The sequence below is a fragment of the Diabrotica undecimpunctata genome, chromosome 3 (assembly GCF_040954645.1).
Source record: "Diabrotica undecimpunctata isolate CICGRU chromosome 3, icDiaUnde3, whole genome shotgun sequence".
NCBI classification, from domain to species: domain Eukaryota; kingdom Metazoa; phylum Arthropoda; class Insecta; order Coleoptera; family Chrysomelidae; genus Diabrotica; species Diabrotica undecimpunctata.
The window spans coordinates 17,915,257-17,942,045 of NC_092805.1; the positions used below are offsets into that span (position 1 = coordinate 17,915,257).

Sequence of the window (26,789 nt, forward strand, 5' to 3'; positions counted from 1 at the left end):
TCAAGTTCAAGTTATTACATGATTCAACTAATACATGTAACAGTGCAGAACATTGCATAAATTATGACAAAACGTGCAATAAAATCTAATATAATCAATTCTTATAAATTAGAGAGTACTCTTGTGCTTCTTAATGATAAAATATAATCACAAATAGAATAAAAACTCTTCCTTAACGGTAACTATTAAAATATATAGCACATACTAGAATCTTCAGGCCGTTTCCAAAGTTTTGTGTGATAACAGATAAATAATGTTGTTATAGTACGTTCGCCACGATAAACAAAATGCAACGTTCGTGAAAAATAAATGTACCTTTAACTTTCTATTATTTAAATGCCAAAAACCACACAAGAAATCCTCAGACAATTAAAAATAAAGTTTGGGTGACGGTTGGCGCAAAGATATCTTGACTTTTTGCATGTTTAAATTATCTAAAATTTGGGGTTAAATCGCTATATAAAATTTACTGTGTGCATTATTTATCAATTTCTACAGTTTGAGCAATCGCACGAATACTTAACCGAGACTGTCAGATCGAACCAGATTAATAATTTTTTGGGATTGTCATCCGTTAAGTGGGTCACATCCGAGAGTGATTAATTTTTAAAATCATGCCCATCTTGAAACAAAAAACACGTGCACGTGAGATATTATAATAAAAATATTTGAGAGTAACTTGTTAAAATGACGATAACATTAGATTTCCACATATCGAGGGTCACAGTGCAGTACCTTGTATCTTTTTAACACGACTTTACAGGAAACAGCAAAAACGACACCTTCCTTCTGATCGTCAGTATAAGGTTCACCTTCAGATATTTTTAGTAACATATTTATTTACTAAACTGTCGGGGGAATAGTAACAGCATACTAAAATGTAACATACGAGGTACTGCATTATTGGATATATAAGTATACAAGGTGACGTTGACGTTCACGTGAGGTTATGATGATCAAACACGTGAAGTTATGATTCTGGAACTCCATTTACGATGTTTGGCATTATAATCTCCAGCAGCAATGAAACGGTGTCTGAGCATCTTAAAGTATTCAGTAAAATTATCAACTTTAATTATTTGATTCGGTGGACAGTAAACAGCAGATGGAATAATTGGGCCTTGTGAATCTTCAGGCGCGTTTTCACGGGTCGATCTAGGTTAAACGATTTGGATCGTTCGAGCATAATTCGATCAGTGTTGAAAGCAAAAATGTTTAGACGGCAGGATATGAATGTTGAATTAATTGTAGTACAAAATGGCGTCACGTGAAATGATTATTGTAGGTGTGCAATTAATTTGTTGTGCAATTTGGGAAGAAATCTCTAAATCAAACAAAAAGAAAAAAAAAACGAACGTGGTGGACCCGACCGTGGATTGTGAGACGAAATACCCATGGTGCATCACAAATCATGCTCCAATAAATGGTTGTGGAAGATCCAGAGGCTTATAGAAATCATCTAAGAATGGATAATGCTCATTTTAGAGAACTTTTGTAAAAAACTGCTGAGACAAGTTAAAAAAACGATACAAATATGCGTGAAGCAATACCAGCAGGGCTGAAATTGCAAATAGCTCTTCGATTTCTAGCCACTGGAGACAGCTATGTGTAAACGATTTATTAAGGACTAGTACAACAAAATGAATGTTTTTAAAAATAAAAAAAACGGGTGTGGCAGTCCAGTGGGACTGCCGGTGGAAGTTACACTTCTATACACGCATTCGCCTTTACAAATTTATTTGGGAGTCAATCTGCACAATCATTACATATGTAATTCTATAGGTAAGACATAGCGGAAAGAGAAACAGAATTAATAACAACTTACTAACAATGAAGGATTGAATCAATATTTTGATGAAAATGTATATTTTTATTTTCATATATGTATGAATGGAGTTGAATGCAAAATTTTTTTTACACATACTCTGCAGTAAAATTCATTGTTTATTTTGTTATTAATATAATAATACAATACAAATTAAACTGCAATATTCATAAGTATTTAAAAATGACAATAATGTAATAATATTAATAAAAAAGTCCTCCCCGACTGGGAATCAAACCCCAGTCTCCCGCGTGACAGGCGGGGATACTGACTACTACACTACCAAGGACATGACACAAATGTGTTTCAAAATTGACAGTTCTGGATCATACAGTGATTTATTGAGATTATTATTTTGGAATACAAAAGAATAATATAATTATGAACATTTAATAAATAATATAAAACATATCACATAAATAATAATATTAATAAATATTTTATTATATGTATAATATTATGTGTATAATCTTTATATAATATATATAATATTAAATTATATATACAAAAGGAACATTTTTATATTCGAGAGAGGAAGAGAGAGAAAATATATCTTCTGTCTCTCTCTTACTCATTATCTTACATATGTAATGATTTCACAGATTCACTCCCATACAAATTTCCAACGTGGAGCGCGCGTATAGAAGTATAACTTCAAAAATATTATCTACCTACCATGTTTGATTGGCTTTTTCTGCCTCCCATCGTTACTGTTCCCAGAAAACTATCAGTATGTTTAAGCCAAATTAGAACCTGTACATATAAGTCGTCAGGTCCAGAGCCACTCTTTAGTGATTTCAATACTTTGATCAATTCACGATTGTATGTTGTTCTAATATATTGGGTTTATTCATATGTTGTAGAATTGCTTGCAATGCCTCTCGCCTCGCTTGTAGATTGCGATAAAGCTCGGTTTGGAGATTCCATAATACATTATAGTTTTGATAAGCATCCAAAAATCTTGCCATGTCTGCATCTGACCATTTTTCAGTTATTTTTTCCCAAAATTAGAGCTTGTCGTACTAAAAACAACAACTTTATACACGCTAGAAGTACTTTACTCGGCTTTCGGTACGTTGTGTTTCCGTTCGACCAGGTGTTTACACATTCGATTCCAGTCGTTCGACATCGGGGACATCGATTCGGCGACAATCGCCCGTCAAAAGTAGACAGTCTTTCTACTTCCGTCGAGTCGACTCACTCCGCCGAACGGCCAAGTCGATTTATGGTTTACATATTCAATTTCCTTTCGATTTCATAATCGACCTAAATCGTTCAATCCAGATCGACCCGTGAAAACGCGCCTTTCGACCGACACTGATGTGGCTTGGATAGTAACTTTACTAATTTTATTTATTTCATGATGCTTAATGTTATTTCTTATAATAATTGCTGTACCTCCGTGGGCGTTACCTAAAGGTGCGTTTTCACGGGTCGATCTAGGTTGAACGATTTGGATCGTTCGAGCATAATTCGATCTGTGTGGAAAGCAAAAAGGTTTACACGACAGGCGATGAATGTTAAATTAATTGTGGTACAAAATGGTGTCACGTGAAATGATTAATGTAGGTGTGCAATTAATTTGTTGTGCAATTTGGGAAGAAATCGCTAAATCAAACAAAAAGAAAAAAAAACGAACGTGGTGGACCCGACCGTGGATTGTGAGACGAAATACACATGGTGCATCACAAATCCTGCTCCAAGAAATGGTTGTGGAAGATCCAGGGGCTTATAGAAATCATTTAAGAATGGATAATGCTCATTTTAGAGAACTTTTAGAAAAAAACTGCTGAGACAAGTCAAAAAACGATACAAATATGCGTGAAGCATTACCAGCAGGGCTGAAATTGCAAATAGTTCTTCGATTTCTAGCCACTGGAGACAGCTGTATATAAATGATTTATTAAGGACTAGTACAACAAAATGAATCTTTTTAAAAATAAAAAGCCAAATTAGAACCGGTACATATAAGTCATCAGGGCCAGAGCCACTCTTTAGTGATTTCAATACTTTGCTCAATTCACGATTGTATGTTGTTCTAATATATTTTATTTTATTTTTCAAGTCATTTCCAGACATATTGAGTTTATTTATATGTTGTAGAATTGCTTGCAATGCCTCTCGCCTCGCTTGTAGATTGCGATAAAAATCGTTTTGTGGATTCCATAATACATTATAGTTTAGATAAGCATCCAAAAATCTTGCCATGTCTGCATCTGATCATTTTTCAGTCATTTTTTCCGAAAATTACAGCTTTTCGTACTAAAAACAACAACTTTATACACGCTAGAAGTACTCTACTCGGCTTTCGGTACGTTGTGTTTTCGTTCGACCACGTGTTTACACATTCGATTCCAGTCGTTCGACATCGATTCGGCGACAATCGCCCGTCAAAAGTAGACAGTCTTCAGTCTTGCTTTCGATTTTATAATCGACCTAAATCGATCAATCCAGATCGACCCGTGAAAACGCGCCTTAAAGGATGTTGAGTTACATAGGTTGAATATTTGGGAATATAGAAACGGCCCTTATGAGTCTAGTACCTACTAGTAAATCTGGAGAAACAGAGCATAGTGTCATAGTGCGGTGAAATAAAGTTCTAAATCTTTTCCTGATTTTTTTTTAGACTTGTAATACTCATATGTGTGTGAGTGATGTTTATCTGTATTAAAATTTGTTAAGTTGAAGTTTAAATTAATTGTTATATCATAGATTATATTTATATTATGTCTTACCTGGGTTATGTTATTGTACATAAATTGTATATTGTAATATTGCTTATTGTTTGTAATGAGACAGATTGCAATAAACATTGGATGATAAATAAAAAATAATAATTTTTAATTGATAAAAACCTTGTGAAGGTTTGTAATAATAAGGAGAAATTTCACTACTATTGTAAAATAACGGTATTTTAATACTTCTTTTTATATAATATTTATATACCTATGAGCGAATAAAGTTCATACAGTTGTACATTATTTCAGTGAAATTGTTTCAATTACCTAAATTTTTTAAAGGAGTCTGTGGGACTCCACATCACGCTCAATGTAACTGAAATTGCACCTCACAGGTTACGGGTTAATAGACCAATATTAAATAAAATATGCAATGCGAATAATACACATATTTACTAGAATATGTTAAATTATAACAACTGAAATATATTTTTAAATATACACTAAGAATTTCGTCGGTTTAGCATACACTCCCACTATTTATAATAATTCTTATTTGGTCAATGAAAGAAATCTGCAATAAAGTTTATTTGAGCTGTTAATAGTGTGAGGTATGAATTTTTGTGTTGCAGGTTTCCGACTATGAATCTGTCAAAATATTCCCAAGCTGAGCGAAAAGAATATATACTGCATACTGTATATATATTTTAATATAATTAACTGTAGCATAGGTAGTATAGTCACCAAATTTATCTGTTATCACACAATTTCCAACTTTCATAGATTTCTTCTATATAACTAAACTACAATAAACTACATCGATTTAAAAACGTTTTTGATATCAAAAAATGAAATTGGAAAAATATCACATATAAATAAACAGCCAAAATAAGTATATGTTTGGTTTACTTAAACAAATGAGGAAACTCATTCGAGATTTCTTTGACTAATTTTTGATCGAATTTACTCAATTCGCTTTCTTCGCAGAATATTCTGGTAAAACATTTCAGTATTTCATCGACTTTGTGTTTGTGTTCCTCGTAGTTCGTGTTGCGCATCACTCTTCTGCATAGTTCTAGGTATTGCCGCCTTCTCTGAAAAATAGAAGATAAATTTCAGTAAGCTATCTTGAAAAGTTGTTATGTTCAATTGTTGCCTCACGAGTATTAGGCGTTAATTTTAATACAGCCCATACGATGTAGCAATGTAAAGAGTATAGGGAAATACGAAGAGTATTATGCAAAACCATTAATGAAAGGCGCTACTAGTTTACTAATTTTTTCTGCCGATTTTCATTCTTCGGCATATTTTACCTCAAAATTTACATAATTTGATACATTTTCCCACTAAAGTTACAAAAGTACAAAAGTACAAGAAGTTTTAAGAGATGACGGATGACGTGGACACAATTGCACAATCCACCAGAGATGCAAAAGAAGTTTTCACCCTATTCGAAAATGGAGCCAAGGAAGTTGGTCTGAAGGTCAACGAGGACAAGACCAAGTACATGGTGGTTACGAAGAACCCAAGACTAAGGGTTAGACAAAACGTAACAATCAATGAATACAATTCAAGTATCTGAGAGCGATCATAACATCTGAAAATAAATATGAAAAGAACGTGGCAGCCAGGATCATTGCAGGAAACAGGGCATATTACTCATTAATGACCGTACTTAAATCAAAAATACTCTCAATACCAGCAAAAATAAGAGTGTACAAGACAATAATTCGTCCCACAATAACGTATGGAAGCGAGACATGGACTCTGAACCAGCGGGAAACGACGAAATTACTGGTACTGGAAAGAAAGATACTGCGAATTATCTATGGGCCTTCCAGAGAAGAGACAACAGGAATATGGAGAAGAAGACACAATGATGAACTTCAGACAGTATATGGAGATGAAAACATAGTACGCTACATTAAAGCAAACCGAATAGGATGGGTGGGCTACGTACTAAGATCGAGCGACGAAAGACTTCTGAACGCCACATTCTGGGAAAGGCCCGATGGCAGAAGGTCAGTTGGACGCCCAAGAAAGAGATGGAAGGACGCAGTAGCCAGTGATCTACGCAAAATGGGAATAAAGCAATGGGAAATAGCTGCTCAGGACCGACAACAATGGAGGGAAATAGTAAACGCGCCTTAGACTCACATAGAGTTGTAGAGCCAAATGATGACGATGATGATGAATGGTCCCAATTTTCATTGACGTTAGTACCAAAGTAGGTGTCTGTTTTTACTTTTTCTATTGGTTGACCAGGTACCTTTTAACTTAGAATATCTTTGTAGCATGTTATTGTTATTGTAAACAGAGCTTGGAGACATCTATTTAAATGCGATGTATTTTCAATCAACAACTAATTTAGAACAAGTTGCTAACATATGTTATGCAAGGCCGCAAGGAGCGACCTATCCCAATTGTAAACACGTTAGAAGTTTGTATTAAAAGTGAAAAGTATTTTTTTTGCAAATGTTGGTCTGAACCCGAGTTATGCCAGAGCGGTGGAAGCCCAACATCACATCTTAAATAAGTAGGTAACCATACTAATAATGATGGATAAAAGAAGAGAAGTTAAAGGAAAGGACAGTGTCAGATATCCGCAAATTGTCAAAGAAATAAATTCAATTAGAGAAGCTAAAAATATATGGATGGAAGAACAATGTATATGAATCGAGGCATGATCGAATGAAATACGGTATGTTTGATCTCCACAAGAAAATCAAGGAGGCAACAGGTTTATACCAACAAAAAAGATAGGCAAATTTAACCGAAGTTCAAGTGAATCTAGTAATTGGCATAGAAAGAACAAAAATAATTTGGAAGAATTATATAATAACAACATTTGAGGACAATAGAAATAACAATTTTCATCCTTTGCCCTATCCGTTTCGGACGTTGGCTATTAACAAGGCTATTTTGACTTTGTTTACGGCACCTCTGAACAGTTCGGTCGATGTTAGTCCGAACCATTGTCGCAGGTTATGCATCCATGAGTGTCGTCTTCTTCCCGGTCCCCTCCTACTGTCGATTCTTCCTTGGACTATTAACTGTAGCAGCCGGTACATAGTATGCCTCATGACATGTCCGAAGTACTCAAGCTTCCGTTTCTTTACGGTGAAGATTATTTCTTTGCTTTTGCCTATTCTCTGCATTACTTCTACGTTAGTGATGTGGTCTGTCCAGGATATCCGAAGAATACGGCGATATATCTACAGCTCAAAGGATTCTAGTTTCTTCAGGGTGGCTTACGTTGTGGTCCATGCCTCTGCTCCATAGAACAAGACCGGGAAGACATAACACTTGACCAGTCTTAATTTTAGTTCCATTGAGATTTTGCTTGTGAACCACTTTTTCATATTGTTGAACGCGTTTCGCGCTTTTTCAATTCGTGATCTTATTTCTGTTGACTGGTCCCATTTTGTGTTGACTGTGGTTCCAAGGTATGTGTATGTCTCCACTTGTTCTATTTTTCGGTTGTTTAATGTCAATTGCATCGGAGGTTGTTGTGTTCTGCTGATGAGCATGCATTTAGTTTTGGTTGTATTGAGTTCTAAACCATATTCTTGACTTGCTGTGTGTATGCTTTGCATGAGTCTTTGAAGCTCGTTGCAGTCATTTGCGATAATAACTGTGTCGTCAGCATATCTAATATTATTGATTACCTCTCCGTTTACTTTGATGCCCTCCGAAACTTCTCCCAGTGCTTCTCTGAACATTTCTCCAGAGTATATATTGAACAGGAGCGGCGAGAGGACGCATCCCTGTCGTACACCCTTTTTAATATCTATCTTCCCACTGTGTAAGTTGCCCATCTTTATCTCAGAACTTTGGTTCCAATAGAGACTGGTTATTATGCGCAGATCCTTGCCATCAATATGCATCTTCCTGAGCATTTCCATGAGTTTATCATACCATATATTAGAAATAACAATACCATACAGAAAACAAAAGGCCATGCAGGACCACCAATCATCGAAATGGAAGTAGAAGACGGAATAAAGAATATCAAGGAGAGTAAGGCTGCGGGCCCGGATGACTTTTATGTTGAGTTCTTGAAGATTATGAACGAGAACGCAATAAAATGCGTTACCTCGATATTTAATCAGATACAAAAAAAGAAAAATTCTACAACAATGGCCAAAAAACCAATACCAAAGTTTTCATCACTCTGTTTTCCGAACACCCATCCATACCAACCACTACATGCATGCCAACTCTCATCACCCACCTTCACAAATTAATTCAGTCATTGATACCCTTGTCCCCAGATCAATATGCCTTTGCAATGATGCAAGTCGATCCACCGAGCTCTTTTCTTTCAAACAAGCCTTCATTAAAAATGGTTACCGCGAAGATTGCATCAATAAGATCATCGACAGGCATCAATCTCCCACTCAATCTTAACCCAAAGACCCAGATCCTCATTATACGAAAGCTTTTCTTCCTTACAACAAAGGTGTCACTTATAAAATCGACAAAATCCTCAAATCAAGCGAAATAAAGACAATATTGACCCCACCTCCACAAAATCTGTTATTTTTTGTCCGATAAATCAAAGACAATATTCCAAATAAACAAAAACTTCTTCTTAAATAAATTCTGCTTCTGTATTTAAATTAATATTAACATTATCACATAAATCTTACAGATACTGTATAATTATACTATGTATGTCCAAATCATTAAAACTCTTAACTCTAGTAATTTCATTGATAAGTGCAATATTATACGTGCTATTTCGATCATAATATGTTTACGTATTAAAACCATAATAAGTTATACTATTTGTATAGTATAACAGCATATTTTAGAGTTAATTACACAGCTTTGCAACCTAAAGCATAAGGAATTCGAAACGAGTACTTACCATATCCCCTGTAGATAAATCCGAAATATTTCTAACTATAATATCAATGAGAACTCTAACATCATTCGTGTAGAACAAATCAGATGTGGATCTTCGACTGAACAAGTCAATAAACAATTTTAAAAGAGAATGGGGTGGAGCTGGTTCGTGATCAAAAATTCTCACAGGGTCCTCTAAAATATACATAAAATGATTATATTAATAAGTAGATTACGGCATGACTAAATCCAATATGATATAATGATACAGTTTCATACACTGTCATGTGATTTAGCGAATAATTACTGGCGTATTCAGCTCCTTTATCATATATTTTTAGACTGCTATTGACAAATTGTTTTATCATATTGTATATACACTTGCACATTTGTATAGCATATTGATATTTTAGTGACACTCTTGAACCAAATTTATAGTTCAGGCGTATTACTTAAAGAGTGGTTAACGTCGATTTTTATTTGTTTCCCCAAAAAGAAACCGCAAGAGAATGCAGCGACTAGGGCACCATTAGCTTGATGTCTCATGCGCTAAAGTTACTACTGAAAGTCATCCATAACCGAATATATCACAAACTGGACATAGACGTTAATAATACACAATTTTGTTTTCGCAAAGGCCTAGCAACGCGTGAAGCTCTTTTTTCACTTAATATACTGATACAAAGATGCCTGGACGTCAATCAAGATATACACGCATGTTTTATTGACTATACTAAAGCATTCGATAAAGTACGATATAAACAATTAATGAATGTCCTGAAATCAAAGAAGATTGACTACAACGACCTCAGGATCATATCAGATTTATACTATAAACAGCGAGCAAAGGTACGTGTTAACGAACAGCTGTCAGAAGAAATTGAAATGAGACATGGAGTGAGACAGGGATGCGTATTGTCGATAATTCTTTTTAATGCCTACTAAGAAGAGATCTTGAAAAACGCTCTTGAGGGTGAAACAGCTGGAATAAAGGTAAATGGAGTTCCCATTAACAATATTAGATATGCGGACGACACTGTGATCTTAGCCGAAAATATTGAAGATCTTCAGAGACTGGTGACCAGAATAGAGGAGTATGGAAAAGAGTACGGTCTAACAATGAACGTCAAGAAGACGAAATTTATGAGAATATCGAAAACTCAAAGAAATAACGAGAATCTTCTAATAAACGGAACCAACGTCGAACAAGTGGATAAATATGCTAATCGAGGACAATGATTAACTCCACAAATGATTACATTCAGAAGATCAAAATCAGAATAGAAAAGGCTAGAGCAAATTTCAACAAAATGAGAAGAGTGCTATGTACAAGGGATTTAAAATTGGAACTAAGAGTTAGGTTGGCGAAGTGCTATATTTTTTCGACTTTGTTTTATGGAATGGAATCTTGGACCTTGAATGCGACATCAATGAAAAAACAGGAATAATTCGAGCTGTGGGTATATAGAAGAATTCTGAAAATGTCGTGGACAGAACACGTCACAAACAAAGAGGTTATGAGAAGGATGAATAAAGAAATAGAAATTTTAAATACAGTTAAAATAAGAAAATTGGAATATCTCGGACATATTACACGAGGAGAGAAATACACCTTGCTCCAACTAATTATGCAGGGAAAGATCCAAGGAAAGAGAAGCATAGAGAGGCGTAGAATGTCATGGCTGCGCAACCTGAGAGAGTGGTACGGATGTATATCAAATGAACTTTGAGACGGAGCAGCTGTCTCAAAAGTCCGAATAGCTATGATGATTGCCGACCTCCGCCGCGGAGATGGCACTTGAAGAACAAGATATACACTTACATAGATACTTACTTCCTGTGTTATAAGTGGGAGATTATATTCTTTGTCCACCTTCTGGACATTTGAAATGTCTTTTCAGTTTTAGTACTCTTACTGCTATAATACTGAAACTTAGCATATACGCCGCTAAATAAAAGTTCAGCTTCCAATCCTATCGCCAGTGGAAGAGTCCAGTGACTTAAGTGGAAAATCCATCGTTTCCCACACATAATCAGTGGCGTTCGCTGTAGTACCTCTTATATTTTCCCATAAATCTTTCTTTTATATATCACTGTCAAATACGCTTTGTTTGGAGATGACAGATTTGTTATCGGCGCTTGCACAAAAAGTTTTATATTGATAAATATAAGAAGACAGCTGAAGAAGGTGTTCAGGATCGTGTGAAATAAGCATTTATAATAACCCGAAAATCTCATGTCAAATAACGTAAATATAGAGGTTTTGGTATCACACATCAGAGTTACTATTTTGAAACGAGGCATTTCTTTTTATCATTTGTAGCCAAACTAGCTTCTAGGCGAAAATTAATTTTAAACACAATACATAAAATGATTATTTTCATTACCTTCTCTGTTAATCAGCAACAAAATCTTCTCAGTAAATGTTTTCGCCACATCCCGTTCTTCTAAAGCTGCTAAAACAGGGTTCTCAACATCTTCAGTAAATTGGAGATTAAAAGAAATGATCAAATTTAAAAATAGATCTGGGATTTGCTCGTCCAAATCTGTATCTGGGGGATATTCTATGTTGTCTAGAATGAAAGCTAAGAATGTCTTTCCCAAGAATTCTAAAAACATAAAAAGGGGCAGAATTAATATTTTTTATTTAAAATTTACGTGACTTACCGTTATGAGTAACAGGCATGGGTTCTCCCATGGAAAAAATCATAGTCAGCAGTAAAGAAGAATAGTTGAGCTTTGGAATGTTCCTTGGGTTAGTCGTAATATCCCTAAAAAATTAAACAATATTAGACACATAAACAAAAAGGCCTACGTAGTAGTTTTTAAAATTCTAAATTAATCTGCTACATACGCTAGAATACGCTGGTGTCTGATCGACATATGGATGAGCATTGAGCATACTGATTTTCGATCTCCAGTGTGTGTTTTTGGAGCGAAACACATGATTGAGTGAAAAATAAGCTTCGTTTCCCTTTACTATTCTTCTTTGGATTTCTGGTTCTTCTGTTCCGTCCTGTTTAATGCAACTCCCAGATATGTGAAACTTTCTATAAGTTAAACATCTTCCTAATTCACCTGTGCATCTGTTTCTCCTAGTTCTTGCCTGTGTTAGTTTTTTTGTCTCTTTTGAATATTTTATTTCTAGATATATATATATATATATATATATATATATATATATATATATATATACATATATATATATATATATATATATATATATATATATATATATATAGATATATATATATATATATATATATATATATATATATATATAGATATATATATATATATATAGATATATATATATATATATATATATATATATATATATATATATATATATATATATATATATAGATATATAGATATATATACAGTGGTACTTCGATATACGAGGTCCCTAATATACAAGTGTTTTGAGATACGAGCCGCGGAGCGAGCGATACTTTGCTTTGAGATGAGAGCAAGATTTGAGACACGAGGAATCGGTTTTTATTCAAATTCATACCTCTTATTTGACTACTTCTAATTTGCTTTGTAAATAAAAGGTATTTTTACTGATAATAGATCTATACGGCCTCGCCATAAAGATCATTTTACGGGTCTGTACGTGACTATTACTTGGACCGACAAAATTAAATGGTCATTGGAAGTTAAATCCGACAAAAATTCGAATACTAATACTAACCATATTGCACTCTCGATGTCGGTATAATTTACACTGTTTCCCTCATTTTCGAAGTATTGTTGATAAGTTGGTTCGCGTTTTGTGCTTTTTGTACATTACAATATTACATTTATTTTTACAACAATGGGTTCGAAGAAGAAGATGATGTCTATTGTACTAAAACGCGGAATCATTGAAAAACATGAGCAAGGTGTACGAGTAACTGACGTGGCGAAGATGTACGGGCGTACCACATCAATGATATGTACTGTACTTAAACGGAAGGAGGAGGGGAGAGAGAGAGAGAGGAATTGATTGATTGCAGTAAATCAGCTATAAGGATAGCAATAAAAGTTAAAACAAAAATTGTAGGGAACTTCGAGGTTCACATAACAAAATTAGTTAGAATGTTACAGGGTGTTCGATAACACAGTGGCAGACCAAACTTGTGTTTTCCAAAATGTTTTCTTAAATGGAAAGTCGTGTTCATTGAAAGTTGGTTTTAACTTTGTAAATACCCTGTATAACAATAAAACTTTACATTGGTGTAATGGAGAAGTGAAGAAAAAGAAAATATAAAATAAAATACAGGGTTTTCCATTTAATAAAAGATAAGTTTGGTCTGCCAGTATGTTATTGAACACCCTGTAATGTTCTAACTAATTTTGTAATATGAACCTCAAAGATGCTTACAATTTTTAGCGCATCTATTGAGCTTTATCACACTAATCAATCACCCTGTATCTATAATATATAACGGCGGTCCAAAGTACGTAGCCTCACCGCCCGATGGCGCCACTATCGCAAGAGAAATTTAGTATCGTGTAGTGCATTCTAGTAGACAGCTAATGTCAAAATTTCAGCCGAATAGCACTCGTGGTTTTGTTTTGACCGCGTGTGGAAGCGGGTGTGTCAGCGGATTTTAGAAAAATGACAGTCTACTGACAGCCTGACAGTGACTTTCAATCTCAGCCCTGAGGTTATTTTAATTTTTAATTTACAATTTTCTTTTAAACTCGAAATTTCTACTTTTTGTTTTTAAACATTTTAAATAATATGTCTTCAGGTGACGGATTACCACCAAAGTCGTACTTGATTCCAAGTCCGATAATTACAAAAAGAACAAGAACACCATCGGTTTGTGAACGTATCGTTAAGAGCAAGACTATTTATGGGGTAATCAAGGAATTTTGCCGTCAGAAAGGACATGGTTTTATCACTCCAGAAGATGGTAGTGAGGATATATTTGTACATGTTTCAGATGTTGAAGATGAGTACGTCCCAATACCAGGAGATCGTGTTAAATATCAAATGTGTCCTATCCCTCCCAAGTTTGAGAAGTTTCAAGCTGTCCACGTCCATATAAATGGAAAAAGAGCAATATCAGTCAGTGATTCGATTCTTGTTTTTGAAAGGGGAATCGCACAGTAAAATCAAATAGCGCTTGCATGCTATGTACGGTGACTCCTTCAAAGATGACTGTAAAAAATTGGTTTAATGAGTTTCAACGTGATCGCACGTCGATTTTTGTTAAGCCACGTCCAGATGCCCCTCAAACGACTACCACAGGTGATAACGTGAAAAAAATCCACGATCTCGTATTGGCATACTGCCGATTAAAGGTGCGCGAGATAGCTGAGACAGTGACAAAGCCAGTGACCCTTCAGAGCAGTGTTTGACGCTGGTTAAGAGCAATCCAAAGGAGTTTCTGCGTGATTTCTTGACTGTCGACGAGATGTGGATCCACTAGTACCCACCAGAGACCAAGGAACAGTCGAAAAAGTGGACTTCACCCAGCGAACGTGCTCCAAAGAAAACCAAGCCTGTCCTATCGGTCGGAAAGGTGATGGCCACTCGACTAGCTGGAGAAGGGCAAAACGGTAACAGGGCTCTATTCTGCAGAATTATTGGGTCTCATTTGACGGAGAAAAAGTGACACTTCAGCTGACGCCATGGCCAAATTGGTAGTTTTGGACTACGGATTGCTGCCTCAGCCACGGTATTCTAGAGGTTCGACTTCTTTTGTTTCCAAACTGGAAAAAGTCACTTAAATATGAATGAGGAGGTTAACGCCGCGCGCCGCAGGCCTACTTTGCAGACCTCTAGAGAAACCTTATTTTTTAGACGGGTTAAATAAGTTGGAGGATTGCGGAGTCAAGTGTATGGAGCTATAAAGAGACTATGTTGAAAATACAGAAAATTAATTTTTTCTTACCTTGCTAGTTCACTTGGTAAAACCGAAGTCAGCATAATGTTGATAACAGTTTTGTCCAAACTGCACAAAACTCCAAAAGCTTGTAAGAGCAACTGTCTTATGGACCATCTAGTTTCCATTTGATAATATTGGATTAAGGTTGTGATAACGTGATATTGGTCAGAAGAAATGACATGTCTTGATATACTTGCATCTGCATTCGACTAAGACAAATATTTTATTAATATACTATACTGAACTCAAAGGACGAAATAGTTTGTTAGTGACGTCACTTTAACTACAATAACAAGTTCTAGAGAACAGACTCTGTTGTTTATTTACTTGTATAAAAATATACTTGTATATTTCGATGAAAATTTATGGAAAAAAGGAAATTGGAAAAGGTTGTTTATAACAAATTAATGATTGTTTGGTCCTATAACTCACATATCAACTTTTTTTGAATTCATGACAAATTAACAGCAAAACAAATTTTAACAGAGAATTTTATTATAAACAATTTATTCCGCGCCAAGTTATTAACGAAAAACGACACAGACCAACAGTTTGTCTGTGTCGTTTTAACTGACAAGAACCACGTGTTCAAGTCGAGCAAAGAAACATGTTGCTCTTTAAGTATTAAAATCATTATCCATTGTCATCGACCTAGGGTCGCATTAGAATTTAAATATGTAAAACCATATATTGATGTCTCCGCTACAATTTTAGTGTTAGCTTCAAGTACCAAAAGAAGGCACTGAGGATGATCTGAGCTAGATCGACAACGTTACGTTATGCACCTGTAAATTTTGGACGACACTTTTAACAAGTTTTAAATTAAATGTTTTTATACCAAGATACAAATTTGAAGTTTTTTACTGCCTTATAAGTAAATTAAATAATGTTTCAGTAGTCATTCCTTTTCACCAAACTTTGATTTGAAAAACGTCTCAATTTGAAACTTAATTCAACACATTTTTTTATTACCGTAAACTCCCTCTACAACGAGAACTGAAATGACAGACTAATTACTTCGGTATAAGCCGATCTCGTTATATCAGACAACAATAATACTGTGCATACATATAAATATGTAGATTTCTAAAACATTAACTTCCTATAGTGAAGCCATTCGGAGCAATATAAGATGCTAAATATGGTTTGAATGGCGTTTTTGAAAAAAAGTTGTCTACTTTTATTGTCAATGAAATAATGTTAAAACAAAAGGGAGTTGTTGACTTTTATTGTCAATGATATACGTTAAAACAAAAAATCATTACATTACATTACATTTACATGTAATATTATTTTACATTACATTTACTTACATTTTTTTCCAACTACATAATGTATAAAGTGTATTTTGAAGGATAACATAAACTATTGCTTCTGCAATTGGAAGAAGTCTGTCATTTTTGACTGCTTTAAATTGTCCAGTATCATTCTATCTATCATATTTTCTAAAGATGTAAAACAGTTGTATTTATTGTAAAGAAGTTTATTGCGGGCGGCAGTTAAGATTATTGCGGGGCTGTTAAAAAGCGTATTTATTTATAACCACGGCCGGGTCAAAAACGTAAAAAACACGTTTTTAGATCTTATTTTCTCTCGTTATAACCAAATTTGCCTCGCTATAGAGGGTTATAGTTTAACAGAAATTTCACGTTACATCTAATGTACCTCGTTATAAGCGAAACCTCGTAATAACCGTGTTTGTTATAGAGGGAGTAGACTGTACTATTTTGACTGGGATAATTATTATCCAAGTAATAATTTTTCTATGATTATAACATTTCATACCGTTAATTCTAATTACACTAGAGTTCATAATTATATTTGATATATTTAAAAAAAATGATTGTGCTGACCTTGTCCAACCTTGTAAACCATCATCGCGCAATATGTAAAATTAACCGTAAATTGCTATCAATTATTTTTAGAACGTATTCCTCTACCGGAAGATACTAAAATATTTTTAGTACTTTATAAATATGTCATCAAACAGATTACGGGACAATATAGGAGGTTCAGAATCAAATAAAACACGAATAAAATAATGATAAAATATCTTCAAGAGTTGGCAAGAGTTATGATCATCATCATCAGTAGCATGATAACCTTTGGTGGATCTTGGCCTGTTCTAAGACCTTCCGCCATTCCGATCTATTATGGGCTTTATGCTTCCGGCTGGTGATTGTTAAGGTTTTGTCTTATTCTACTTGCTCCATATATCTAAGTCTAGAGTCTTCCTTATGGTCTTCTTCCCGTTGGTGCCTGCCTTATGATTTTCTTGGGGGTAAAACTTCTCATGACTTTTTGGCAGTGTTCCTGCTTCAGAGTTAACGATATTCTTTATTAGAAACAGACACCAACAATATATCTCCAAAACTACAACAAAACATCACTTCTTCTTCTTCTTCCTTCTTGTATGTAGGCTATAAAGCCTGTTTCTTCTTCGATATTAGCCTCCTAAATTGTTTAAATTATCGCACCATCTTTTTCTTGCTCTGCCAATACTTCTTCGTCCATTTGGTAACTTATCTCGTGCTATTCGTACTATCCTATCCTCTGCCATTCTACTAATGTGTTCATTCCACTCATGTTTCCGTTTTGTCACCCATCCATTTATGTCTTCTATACGGCATGCTCTTCTTATGTTTTCGCTTCTCTCCCTATCCAACAGACTTTTCCCTGATATTCGTCGAGTATTTTCATCTCTGTTGTTTCTAGTAGTCGTCTCGTTTTAGATGTGTCAGGTCTTGTCTCCGTCGTGTATGTTAATATAGGTCTAATTACTGCTTTATAGATTCTTATTTTTGTGTCTTGTCTTAGGTGTTTGTTCTTCCAGATTGTGTCATTAAGAGATCCCGCCGCTTTACTTGCTTTTAAGCTTTGTTGTAGTACTTCTTCTTCAACATCTCCGTAACTAGTTATATCTATTCCCAGATATATAAACCTTGCTTCCTGCTTTATTATTTTCCCATCAATTTTGATTTTACATCGTAGTGGGTGTTTAGACGTTGTCATACATTTGGTTTTTTCTGCTGATATTATCATATTGTATTTATTGGCTGTTGTATTGAAGATGTGTGTTAATCTTTGGAGCTCGTCTTCTATCTTGGCGATTAATGCAGCGTCGTCTGCATAACATAATATTTAGATTGCCTTGTTCCCCATTCCGCAACCATGACCTTTACGAACTGCTTGTATTATTTCGTCCATTATTATATATTAAAGAGAAGTGGGCTTAACGAGTCAACCCGTCTGACTCCGCTTTATACTGGTATACACTGTGTTACTTTTCCATTTATCTTTGACTGTATTCGATTATAGAAGTAGATGTTTTCGATGGTTTGTATAATATTAATTGGTATGTTTCTTTTACACAGTAGATGTAAGACGTCTTTGACTTGGATGCGATCGAAAGCCTTTGTCAGGTCTTTAAAACATAGATATGCTGGTTTATTGTACTCGATGGCCTTTTCTGTGATTTGTCTTAGTACAAATACGGCGCCTACGCGAGATGTTCCAGTTCTGAATCCTTGTTGTTCATCTGATAAAGTTGTTAGTTTATTGATTTTGTTGGTTAGGACTTTTGTGGTAAGCTTAAGTGCAATGTTCAGTAGATTTATACCTCTATAATTGTTGGTGGAGTCTTCTTTATCTCCGTTCTTAAACATTGGTATCATTATGCTGTTTCTCCATGCGTCTGGTATCTTGCAGTGCAATATTAGTTTTTGTATAAGTTTTGTCATCTCTAGGGTTATACTTTCTCCTCTGTGTTTTAGAAGCACTTTTGTTATTCCATCTGGTTTTGGTGACTTTCTATTTTTGAGTGAATTGCTAACATTGCCAAAATCAAAACTTGACCTGACCTCCTATCCCAACTACCATGACTTGTTCCTCGGTGCAAGTATCTTGCCTTTCTACTGTCGCGAGGAATCGTTTGGTCTATTATTTATTTGAAAAGTAATTGTGTTCGACCTTGAATCTTTCTTTTCGGCTTTTTTGATTGTTTAATTTATTATTATTAATATTATTTTAAAATGCATGCGGGATTGAGAGAAAAAAGCGAAATAAAAGAAGAGCACTCACTACCTACTCGTTAGAGGACTCTGACAGTACAAATAAACATTTGGATTTTGCTTATTATCTTCGAAGATTTTAAGACGCAATTTTTAAAATGGTAAATAAAAACTTTATGAAATTTATAAGATATATAGAGTGGACAAAAAATGCTACAAGATGAACGACATATTTATCAATATCGTAAGGTATTCCATCCACACAACGACACTGGCAGATAATCAAGATCTTTTAAAATGCAAAATATATGTAGCTAGAAAAAAAAGATAGAAAAATAGATAAAATGGACACAAGATAGAGATGAGTGGTAAAAAGTTAGGAAGGTTTACATTCGCCGTGGACAATTTAGGCATTTTAGATAGACATATTCTTCTTCTTCTTCCTATGCCGTCCCCATTAACGGAGGTTGGCGACCACATTTTTAAAAGCTTCTCTGTCTTTTGCAACGTGGAATAATTCGTCTACAGTCATGTTTGTCCAGTCTCGAATATTTCGCAGCCATGACTTCCTCTTTCTACCTATTCCCTTTTTGCCATCGACTCTACCCTGAATGATGACCTGCAGAAGACTATATTTATTATTTCTTAGTATGTGTCCAAGGTATGCAGTCTTGCGTACTTTTATCGTTCTCAACAATTTTTTGTCTCGACCCATCCTTCTCAGCACTTCCTCATTGGTGACCCTGGCAGTCCATGGAATTCTTAACATTCTCCGGTATATCCAAAGTTCAAAGGCTTCAATATTTTTAACTATTTGCGCTTTTAGTGTCCATGTTTCTACCCCGTACAATAGTTGCGACCAGACGTAATATTCAACAAACCTCAGTCTCAGCGCAGTATTCAGATTTTTGTCACAGAACAATTGTTTGAATTTTAAGAACGCTGCCCTTGCCATTTCTATTCGTACCCGGATCTCTTGGTCTGGATCTAATTCTGTGTTGATGTAAGCTCCCAGATATTTATATTTTGTCACTCTCTCTATTTGCTGTCCACCAAGAGTTAGTTGTTCATTATTTATTGGACTCCTTGATACTATCATAAATTTGGTCTTATCTGTGTTGATGTCAAGTCCCATTTGAATGCATTCACTATTTATTGCATCTAGTAAAGTTTGTAGTTCTTCTATACTCTCAGCCATAATTACCGTGTCATCTGCAAATCTCATGGTGTTTATGATTTCTCCACCAATTCTTATATAGATAGACATATATTACGAAGAAAACAATTCTTTCTTCAGCAACTATGCTCCACTCGACAGAGACTAATATACCACTGAACCTCTAAAAATCATATGAACAAGCTGAATTCTGCTGAGAACGTCAATTTTGGGATCTCAAAAAAGATTCAAAAAAATTTACTACTTCTCCCCCGGTTTGCCCCTAAAACTCCCTCGTAGGAGACAAAACCTACTTGACTGACATCATTTTAAACAAAAATGTTTATCACTATTTGTGTAGAATGAACTGTTCTCTCACAAACAATGCTTGAAGAAACCAGCGATTTTGAATGTCTTGGATGTTTTTTATTAGCCCCACTTTTATTACAATCTATCTATACAATCTCAACCTAAATATTTAGGTAGGTAATAGACAATAAGTAATAGGATTGACCAATAAAGTATTATGATATGCAGGGAGGCACCCAGTGATGCACCCCTTTGTTAAACTTAGTCTTCAATATTAACTATATTTGACACCTATTTATACATACATTTAGTATTAATCATTTAACTCTAATGGAATTTTTTTGTTTTAACTTTGGAACTGGATGTGGTTTATGTGAACTGACAACTCGTTAGTATTTCGATTATTATTATAACTTTTAATATACATGTTTTCAGAAAAAAAAATTCAGAATAGATTGAGAGCACTATGTTATTTAAGAGTTTGATTGCATGTAGTATATTTATATTATATCTAAACAATAAAAAAAATTTGTTACCTACAACATTTTTATCTAAAGAAATGTATATATACACTTTACATAAAGATCCACATTTAAAAGCTTAATTATAATTTAATAAAAATAATCACTTACCAATATTGAGATCATTTCAACAATATATTCCTTAATGACATCTTCATCTTCATGTAACATCCAACTTCTCTGTTGAGCATCTTCTTTACATGAGATCAGTTCATTAAAAATAATTTTTAATCGACTAGCATCATGTGTTTGGTCTATTTGAACATCATCCACTAGAGAAGCTTGTGAATGTGAAAGGATTGTACTGAGATATGGAAAAACTGATGCTGGCAGCAGTTCGTGAAGCCTAAGGGAAATAATAAACAATTGTCAATTTAAAATGAATACAAATATGTAATATAAATATCAACCAAATGGGAGATCAAAACAGTTTACAGTAAATTTTGCGAAATAATGTAACTTAGCATCAAATTAAAGTACATCTTCTACCAGTAAAACCATCAAAAGCTCATCATTCATTCAGTGGCATATATTAGAGGTGTTAAGTCACTGGTAAGTGACTTAACACTTATATGTTAGTCTTATATGTAGTTGACCTATGACAATGCCCTTAGCATCCTCACGAGAAAAATGTTGTTTTCAATATACTAAAGCTTAAACATATGTAAAAAAATAAATGTGCATATGCTTAAGCATCAAAAGCTACACTTGTTCTTCATGTGCCTTGTCCGTTCCGAACGTTGGCAATCAACATGGCTATTCTGACTTTGTTTATGGCAGATCTGAATAGTTCAGCAGATGACAATCCGAACCATTGCCGCAAGTTTTGGAGCCACGAGTGTCTTCTCCTCCCTGGACCCCTTCTGCTGTCTATTTTCCCTTGAACGATCAGCTGTAGTACTCTATATTTATTATGTCTCATAACGTGACCCAAGTATTCCAACTTTTTTTTCTTTATACTTATTCCTACGTCTCTCTCTTTACCTATCCGGCGTAGTACCTCTTCGTTGGTCACATGCTCAGTCCAGGATATACGTAATATACGTCGGTAAGTCCACATTTCGAAGGCCTCTACTTTTTTCATCAATGTTGCGGTCATTGTCCACGCCTCCATTCCATATAACAAAACCGGGAATACATAACATTTCAGAAGTCGAATTTTGAGAGGTAGGGTGAGGCTTTTAGAGGTGAAAATTTGCGCTTCATGCTAGCAATGCTCTTGCCTTTTCTACTCTTATACGTATTTCCTTCGCTTGATCCCAATTTGAGTTAACTGTTGTTCCCAAGTAGAAGTACGAATCCACGTGTTCAATTCTTTCATTGTCTAATATCAGTTGCTGTGGTGGTTGTTGGGTTTTGCTTACTAACATCCATTTGGTTTTTGTGATATTTAGTCTGAGTCCGTATTGTGCACTTGTTTTTTGTATCTTACTCATTAGGCAACTCAGTTCCTCCATGCTACTTGCTAGAATCACAGTGTCATCAGCATACAGCTGAAAAAGCTACACAGAAAAACAAAAAAGTAGTTATAAAACACTTTTTTAGACTGTAAATTCTAATGAGGTGAAAATAACAGAAATCACAGTATTTTAGTACTTAATGCTAATAAATCATAAACACTGAAATCAGGGACAAACTTTACTGCACCTTTCAAGCTTAAAATTGGTGCAATGAAAAATTAATCTACAGTAGGCTCCCTCTTAACCGGTCCCGCATTAACCGGCCACTCCCCCTTCCTATTGTTTTGCGTACGAGACGATCATGAAGCGCCGCTTGATGATCGTCTCTCGCCCCCTCCCGTTGTCAGTTCTGTTTTTGCTTTAACGTAAGCGTAAACGTGTGGTTGTGACTGGAAAAACGTCTAAGTGTGCTTAAACTGATCGACAAAGGTGAAGGGGTAAAGGAAATTTGTTCAGAGTTGAATGTGGGGAAAAGTACAATGAATTACTGGCGAAGGGATCGGCGTTCATTCGAGGATTTCTGCGCCCAAATGGAACCAGATAAAAATCTAAAAACTAGATGCACTAATAAAAACGAAATTCGAGATTGTAGATGAAGCTCTTTGGTTGTGGTTCCTTCAAGAACGGCGAAGGGGCACACCAATTAGCGGTCCGATTCTAAGGGAAAAAGCTTTATGTATACACAGCAAAATTATAGACGGAGGCGAATTTATTGCAAGTGAAGGTTGGTTGACTCGCTGGAAGGCACGTCACCTAGTTAATTATGCACACGTAAGTGGAGAAAAAATGGCCGCGGACGCTTCAGGTCCAACTGATCTTACCTCCAAGTTTGTAGAAATTATAAAATGGAAAAATTAAAACCCGAAAAAGTATATAACATGGATAAGAGAGCGCATTACAGTTGCTGTTTGTTCAAATGCAGCAGGAACACACAAAAATTCCTCTTTTCGTTATTGGGAAGTCCGCTAAACCGCGTGCATTTAAAAATCTACATCCATCATCCCTCCCCATATCCTAGAGATCATAAAAATCAGCATGGATGAGCGCTGATCTATTCAAAGAATGATTTGAGCGTTAATTTGTTCCGAGACTAACGCACCATCTTAAGAGTGTCAATCTTCCCACTAAAGCAGTCCTACTTCTGGATAATGCTTCAACTCATCCTGGAAACCTAACATGTGAGACAGATGACATAAAAATTATTTTTCTTCCTCCTAATGTGACCAGCTTGGTGCAACTGATGGATCAAGGGGTGATTGAAAGCTTGAAAAGACGATACAGACGTAAATTACTGTCCGAAATTTTACAATGCACAGAAAGTGAAGATCTCAATCTTATTGATATCATCAAAAAAATTAACTTAAAGGACGTAATTTACATGTTAGCTTCCGTCTTCCAAGAAATTCCTGCTTCTACTTTCGTTAAGTCTTGGCGAAAACTTTGGGCCAACATTGAGGAACTTGTTGAGTGTCAACAATCACACAAAGAAGATAATTCTACCACCATTCTTTAAGATCTCCAAACGTTATCCCAAAATGTCCAATTGCAGGCTGAAGATATTGAAGAATGGATGAACTGAGACGAGGAACTATTTGACAGACGAAATAATTACACTAGCAATACATGAAGAGCCCTATGAAAATGAGGAGACTGATGATGATGATGTTGAAGGAGAAGAATGGAGGAGGGCCTCTAAGAAGCGAGGGCTGCAATGGAGGTGGCTTTGAAGTATATTGAACAACAATCTGGGTCATCTTCAATAGACATCTTGGTTTTTAAAAAATGGAGAGATATAGCTTCTAAAAATTCACTTAATGTCAAGAAAAAGAAGAAAGTTACCAATTTTTTTAAACAAGTTTGTAAAATATTTAAATATGTATATGTATATGTACATAGAAACAAATAGTATTGTTCAACTGTATACTAAGTGATCTTTATTAATATACACCTTCCTGTACATGTGTTTGATATTTGTATGTATGTATGCACTTGATTTTTCTCATGAAAATGCCTGCACATCAGATTAACCAGCCATTTGGTCAACTGGCCAGGCTCTGGTCCTGAGGTGGCTGGTTAAGAGGTAGTCTACTGCAGTTAGATAAATTTAGTGTTACAGTTTTTCAATACTAGGAATGACTTTGAAAATCCTACAATCAGCAGTGCCACTTGATGCGCAACAAAATGACTAGAAATTATCTTAGTAGGAGAAGTAAATTCGACTGGTAAACTACATTTAAAAATCACATAGTTGAGTTCTAGCATGTTCTGTCTCTTTCTTTCTGAATACTTTATCTGTCTGCTCTCTATGCCAGAGGGCAAAATTTTTAAAGCCATTTCTAGTTTTGACGAATTGTATGTACTTAATTACTTTAAAATATACACATACCCTTGAATAACTGTCACCATAGCAATTCTTGACATTTCATGAGAGAGCTGAGTATTAATCCTAACACTTTCTACTAAATCATACACAGACTGGTGCGTTATGGGTGGAGACACATTACTTAATGTATTTGACACTATAGAGTCAGACTTTTTGCAGTCTTTGAAAGGTTCAGGTTTCCCTTCTTCACTGATATTTTCTACAGATCTTTGTATACTACCATTACTCTGAGATTTTGGCACTAGTTTTGTGGAATCTTCACTTAAGCTACAATAAAAAAAAATTGTTATGGTGTTATGTACAAGAATAATATATGGAAAAATATATGGTAATTAACTTATACAATACACTTTTCACTTACCTCCGACTCTTTCTCTCTATATAACAGCTACTTGATGAAGAATGTATAGGTTCAAGCTTCCCATCCGAGTTTTTAAATAATAAGGGAGGGTTTTCATCACTATCAACACCTATGGAATTCTTAGAAATCTCCGGTAACTGTTCTATTTGCTTCTTCAATTCTTTGAGCATCGAAATTGTATCACTTTTATCACCAATTGAGTATTCTGATGGCCTTTGCAGGCTTTCCAAGCAGTTGTCTATAAACTGTATAAAGAATGAGGGGTTTACTGTAATAGTTTCTACGTAGTTCGAGGGTATATAACCCATTTCTCCCTGTTCGTTTATTACTTCCCACCAATTTTTGTGTTTTGTATTTGTTTGATGTAGTAGAAAGTATTCATTGCTTTTAAAACTCAAGGTCTTAGCGTAAGTTGCTTTGAAGTCATACAAACTATGAAGCATGTCCAAATTACCTACGGCATATGAAAATTAAAGTTTGTTTAATTAATATTAATTATCAATTAAAAATACACAAGAATATTTAATTAAACCAAAGTTGGTTAATAAAGAACAGTATGAAATAAAATAAATAATTACCTGAAAGAATTATGTCTTGTGACATTTTATAAATCCTTATATATAATTGATAAAAATGTTTTTGGTTTAAATATTATTATTAAATTTCAAATAAGTTGTCACACCTCTTTTTTGTTTATATAGTTTGACGTTTATTGTACTTTACTATATATACCCGCCATCTGGTGGTAATGACTATAATAAACTACTTGTTTATTAAGTGTTATCGCAAATATTTTTTACTATACGAATATTTTGTATTATCTGTAATAAATGTATACAAAAGTGGTCAACAGTGATAGTGGTGTTGGTGTTGTATAAATAGATTTAGATTTTTGATAGTGTAATTGGTCTCCAGAAAGTGACTGATGAGTCAATTAAAGCTGGATTTATAGTTTGACGCACTGTAAACGTAGACGCACTGGAAAAAGATCAACATAGAATTTTGTGTACTCTTATTTATAAATGAACGTAAACGCATGACGGAACGTAAGTGAAACGCACTGCAACGGAAGAGTTGGCCAACTTTCATCTTTTACAGTGCGTTACTTGCGTCTGGCCAATCAAAAGGAAGAATTTTGTGCTGTCAACCAAAGTGAACTGTCTGTCCCGCCCACCATTTTGTAAAGTTGTTTATCAACATATTCGTATTTTGATTTTGTTGATTATTTTTTACAATGAACGTTAAGAAATTATAAAATAATAATAATAAATAATAAAAGGATATTATAGTATCATGGTCACCAACTCTAGCCACTGTTTCTACTCATGCGAAAAAATTCCACTCCGTCGA

The 26,789-nt window shown here is 34.8% G+C and overlaps 1 protein-coding gene across 1 annotated transcript; it reads right to left on the reverse strand.

Annotated features, from left to right (window-relative positions):
- On the reverse strand, nucleotides 1–26,768 carry LOC140436496 (NCK-interacting protein with SH3 domain). The gene is made up of 9 exons (XM_072525369.1): nucleotides 26,018–26,768; nucleotides 25,440–25,893; nucleotides 25,082–25,345; nucleotides 21,347–21,581; nucleotides 15,246–15,448; nucleotides 12,022–12,125; nucleotides 11,742–11,963; nucleotides 9,377–9,549; nucleotides 1–5,597 (listed from the first exon to the last, which is right to left on the reverse strand). Exons 1-9 carry the CDS (start codon nucleotides 26,040–26,042, stop codon nucleotides 5,409–5,411), a joined length of 1,869 nt encoding a protein of 622 aa, XP_072381470.1. The 5' UTR covers nucleotides 26,043–26,768; the 3' UTR covers nucleotides 1–5,408.
- Nucleotides 26,769–26,789: the final 21 nt, after the last annotated feature.

Coding starts and splice junctions, on each gene's coding strand:
- LOC140436496 (XM_072525369.1), bottom strand. CDS start 26,042: ATGTCACAAGACATAATTCTTTCAG. Junction 11,964..12,021: donor CATGCCTGTTACTCATAACG/GTAAGTCACGTA, acceptor TTATGTTTTTAG/AATTCTTGGGAAAGACATTC. Junction 9,550..11,741: donor GTTGCTGATTAACAGAGAAG/GTAATGAAAATA, acceptor TGTATATTTTAG/AGGACCCTGTGAGAATTTTT.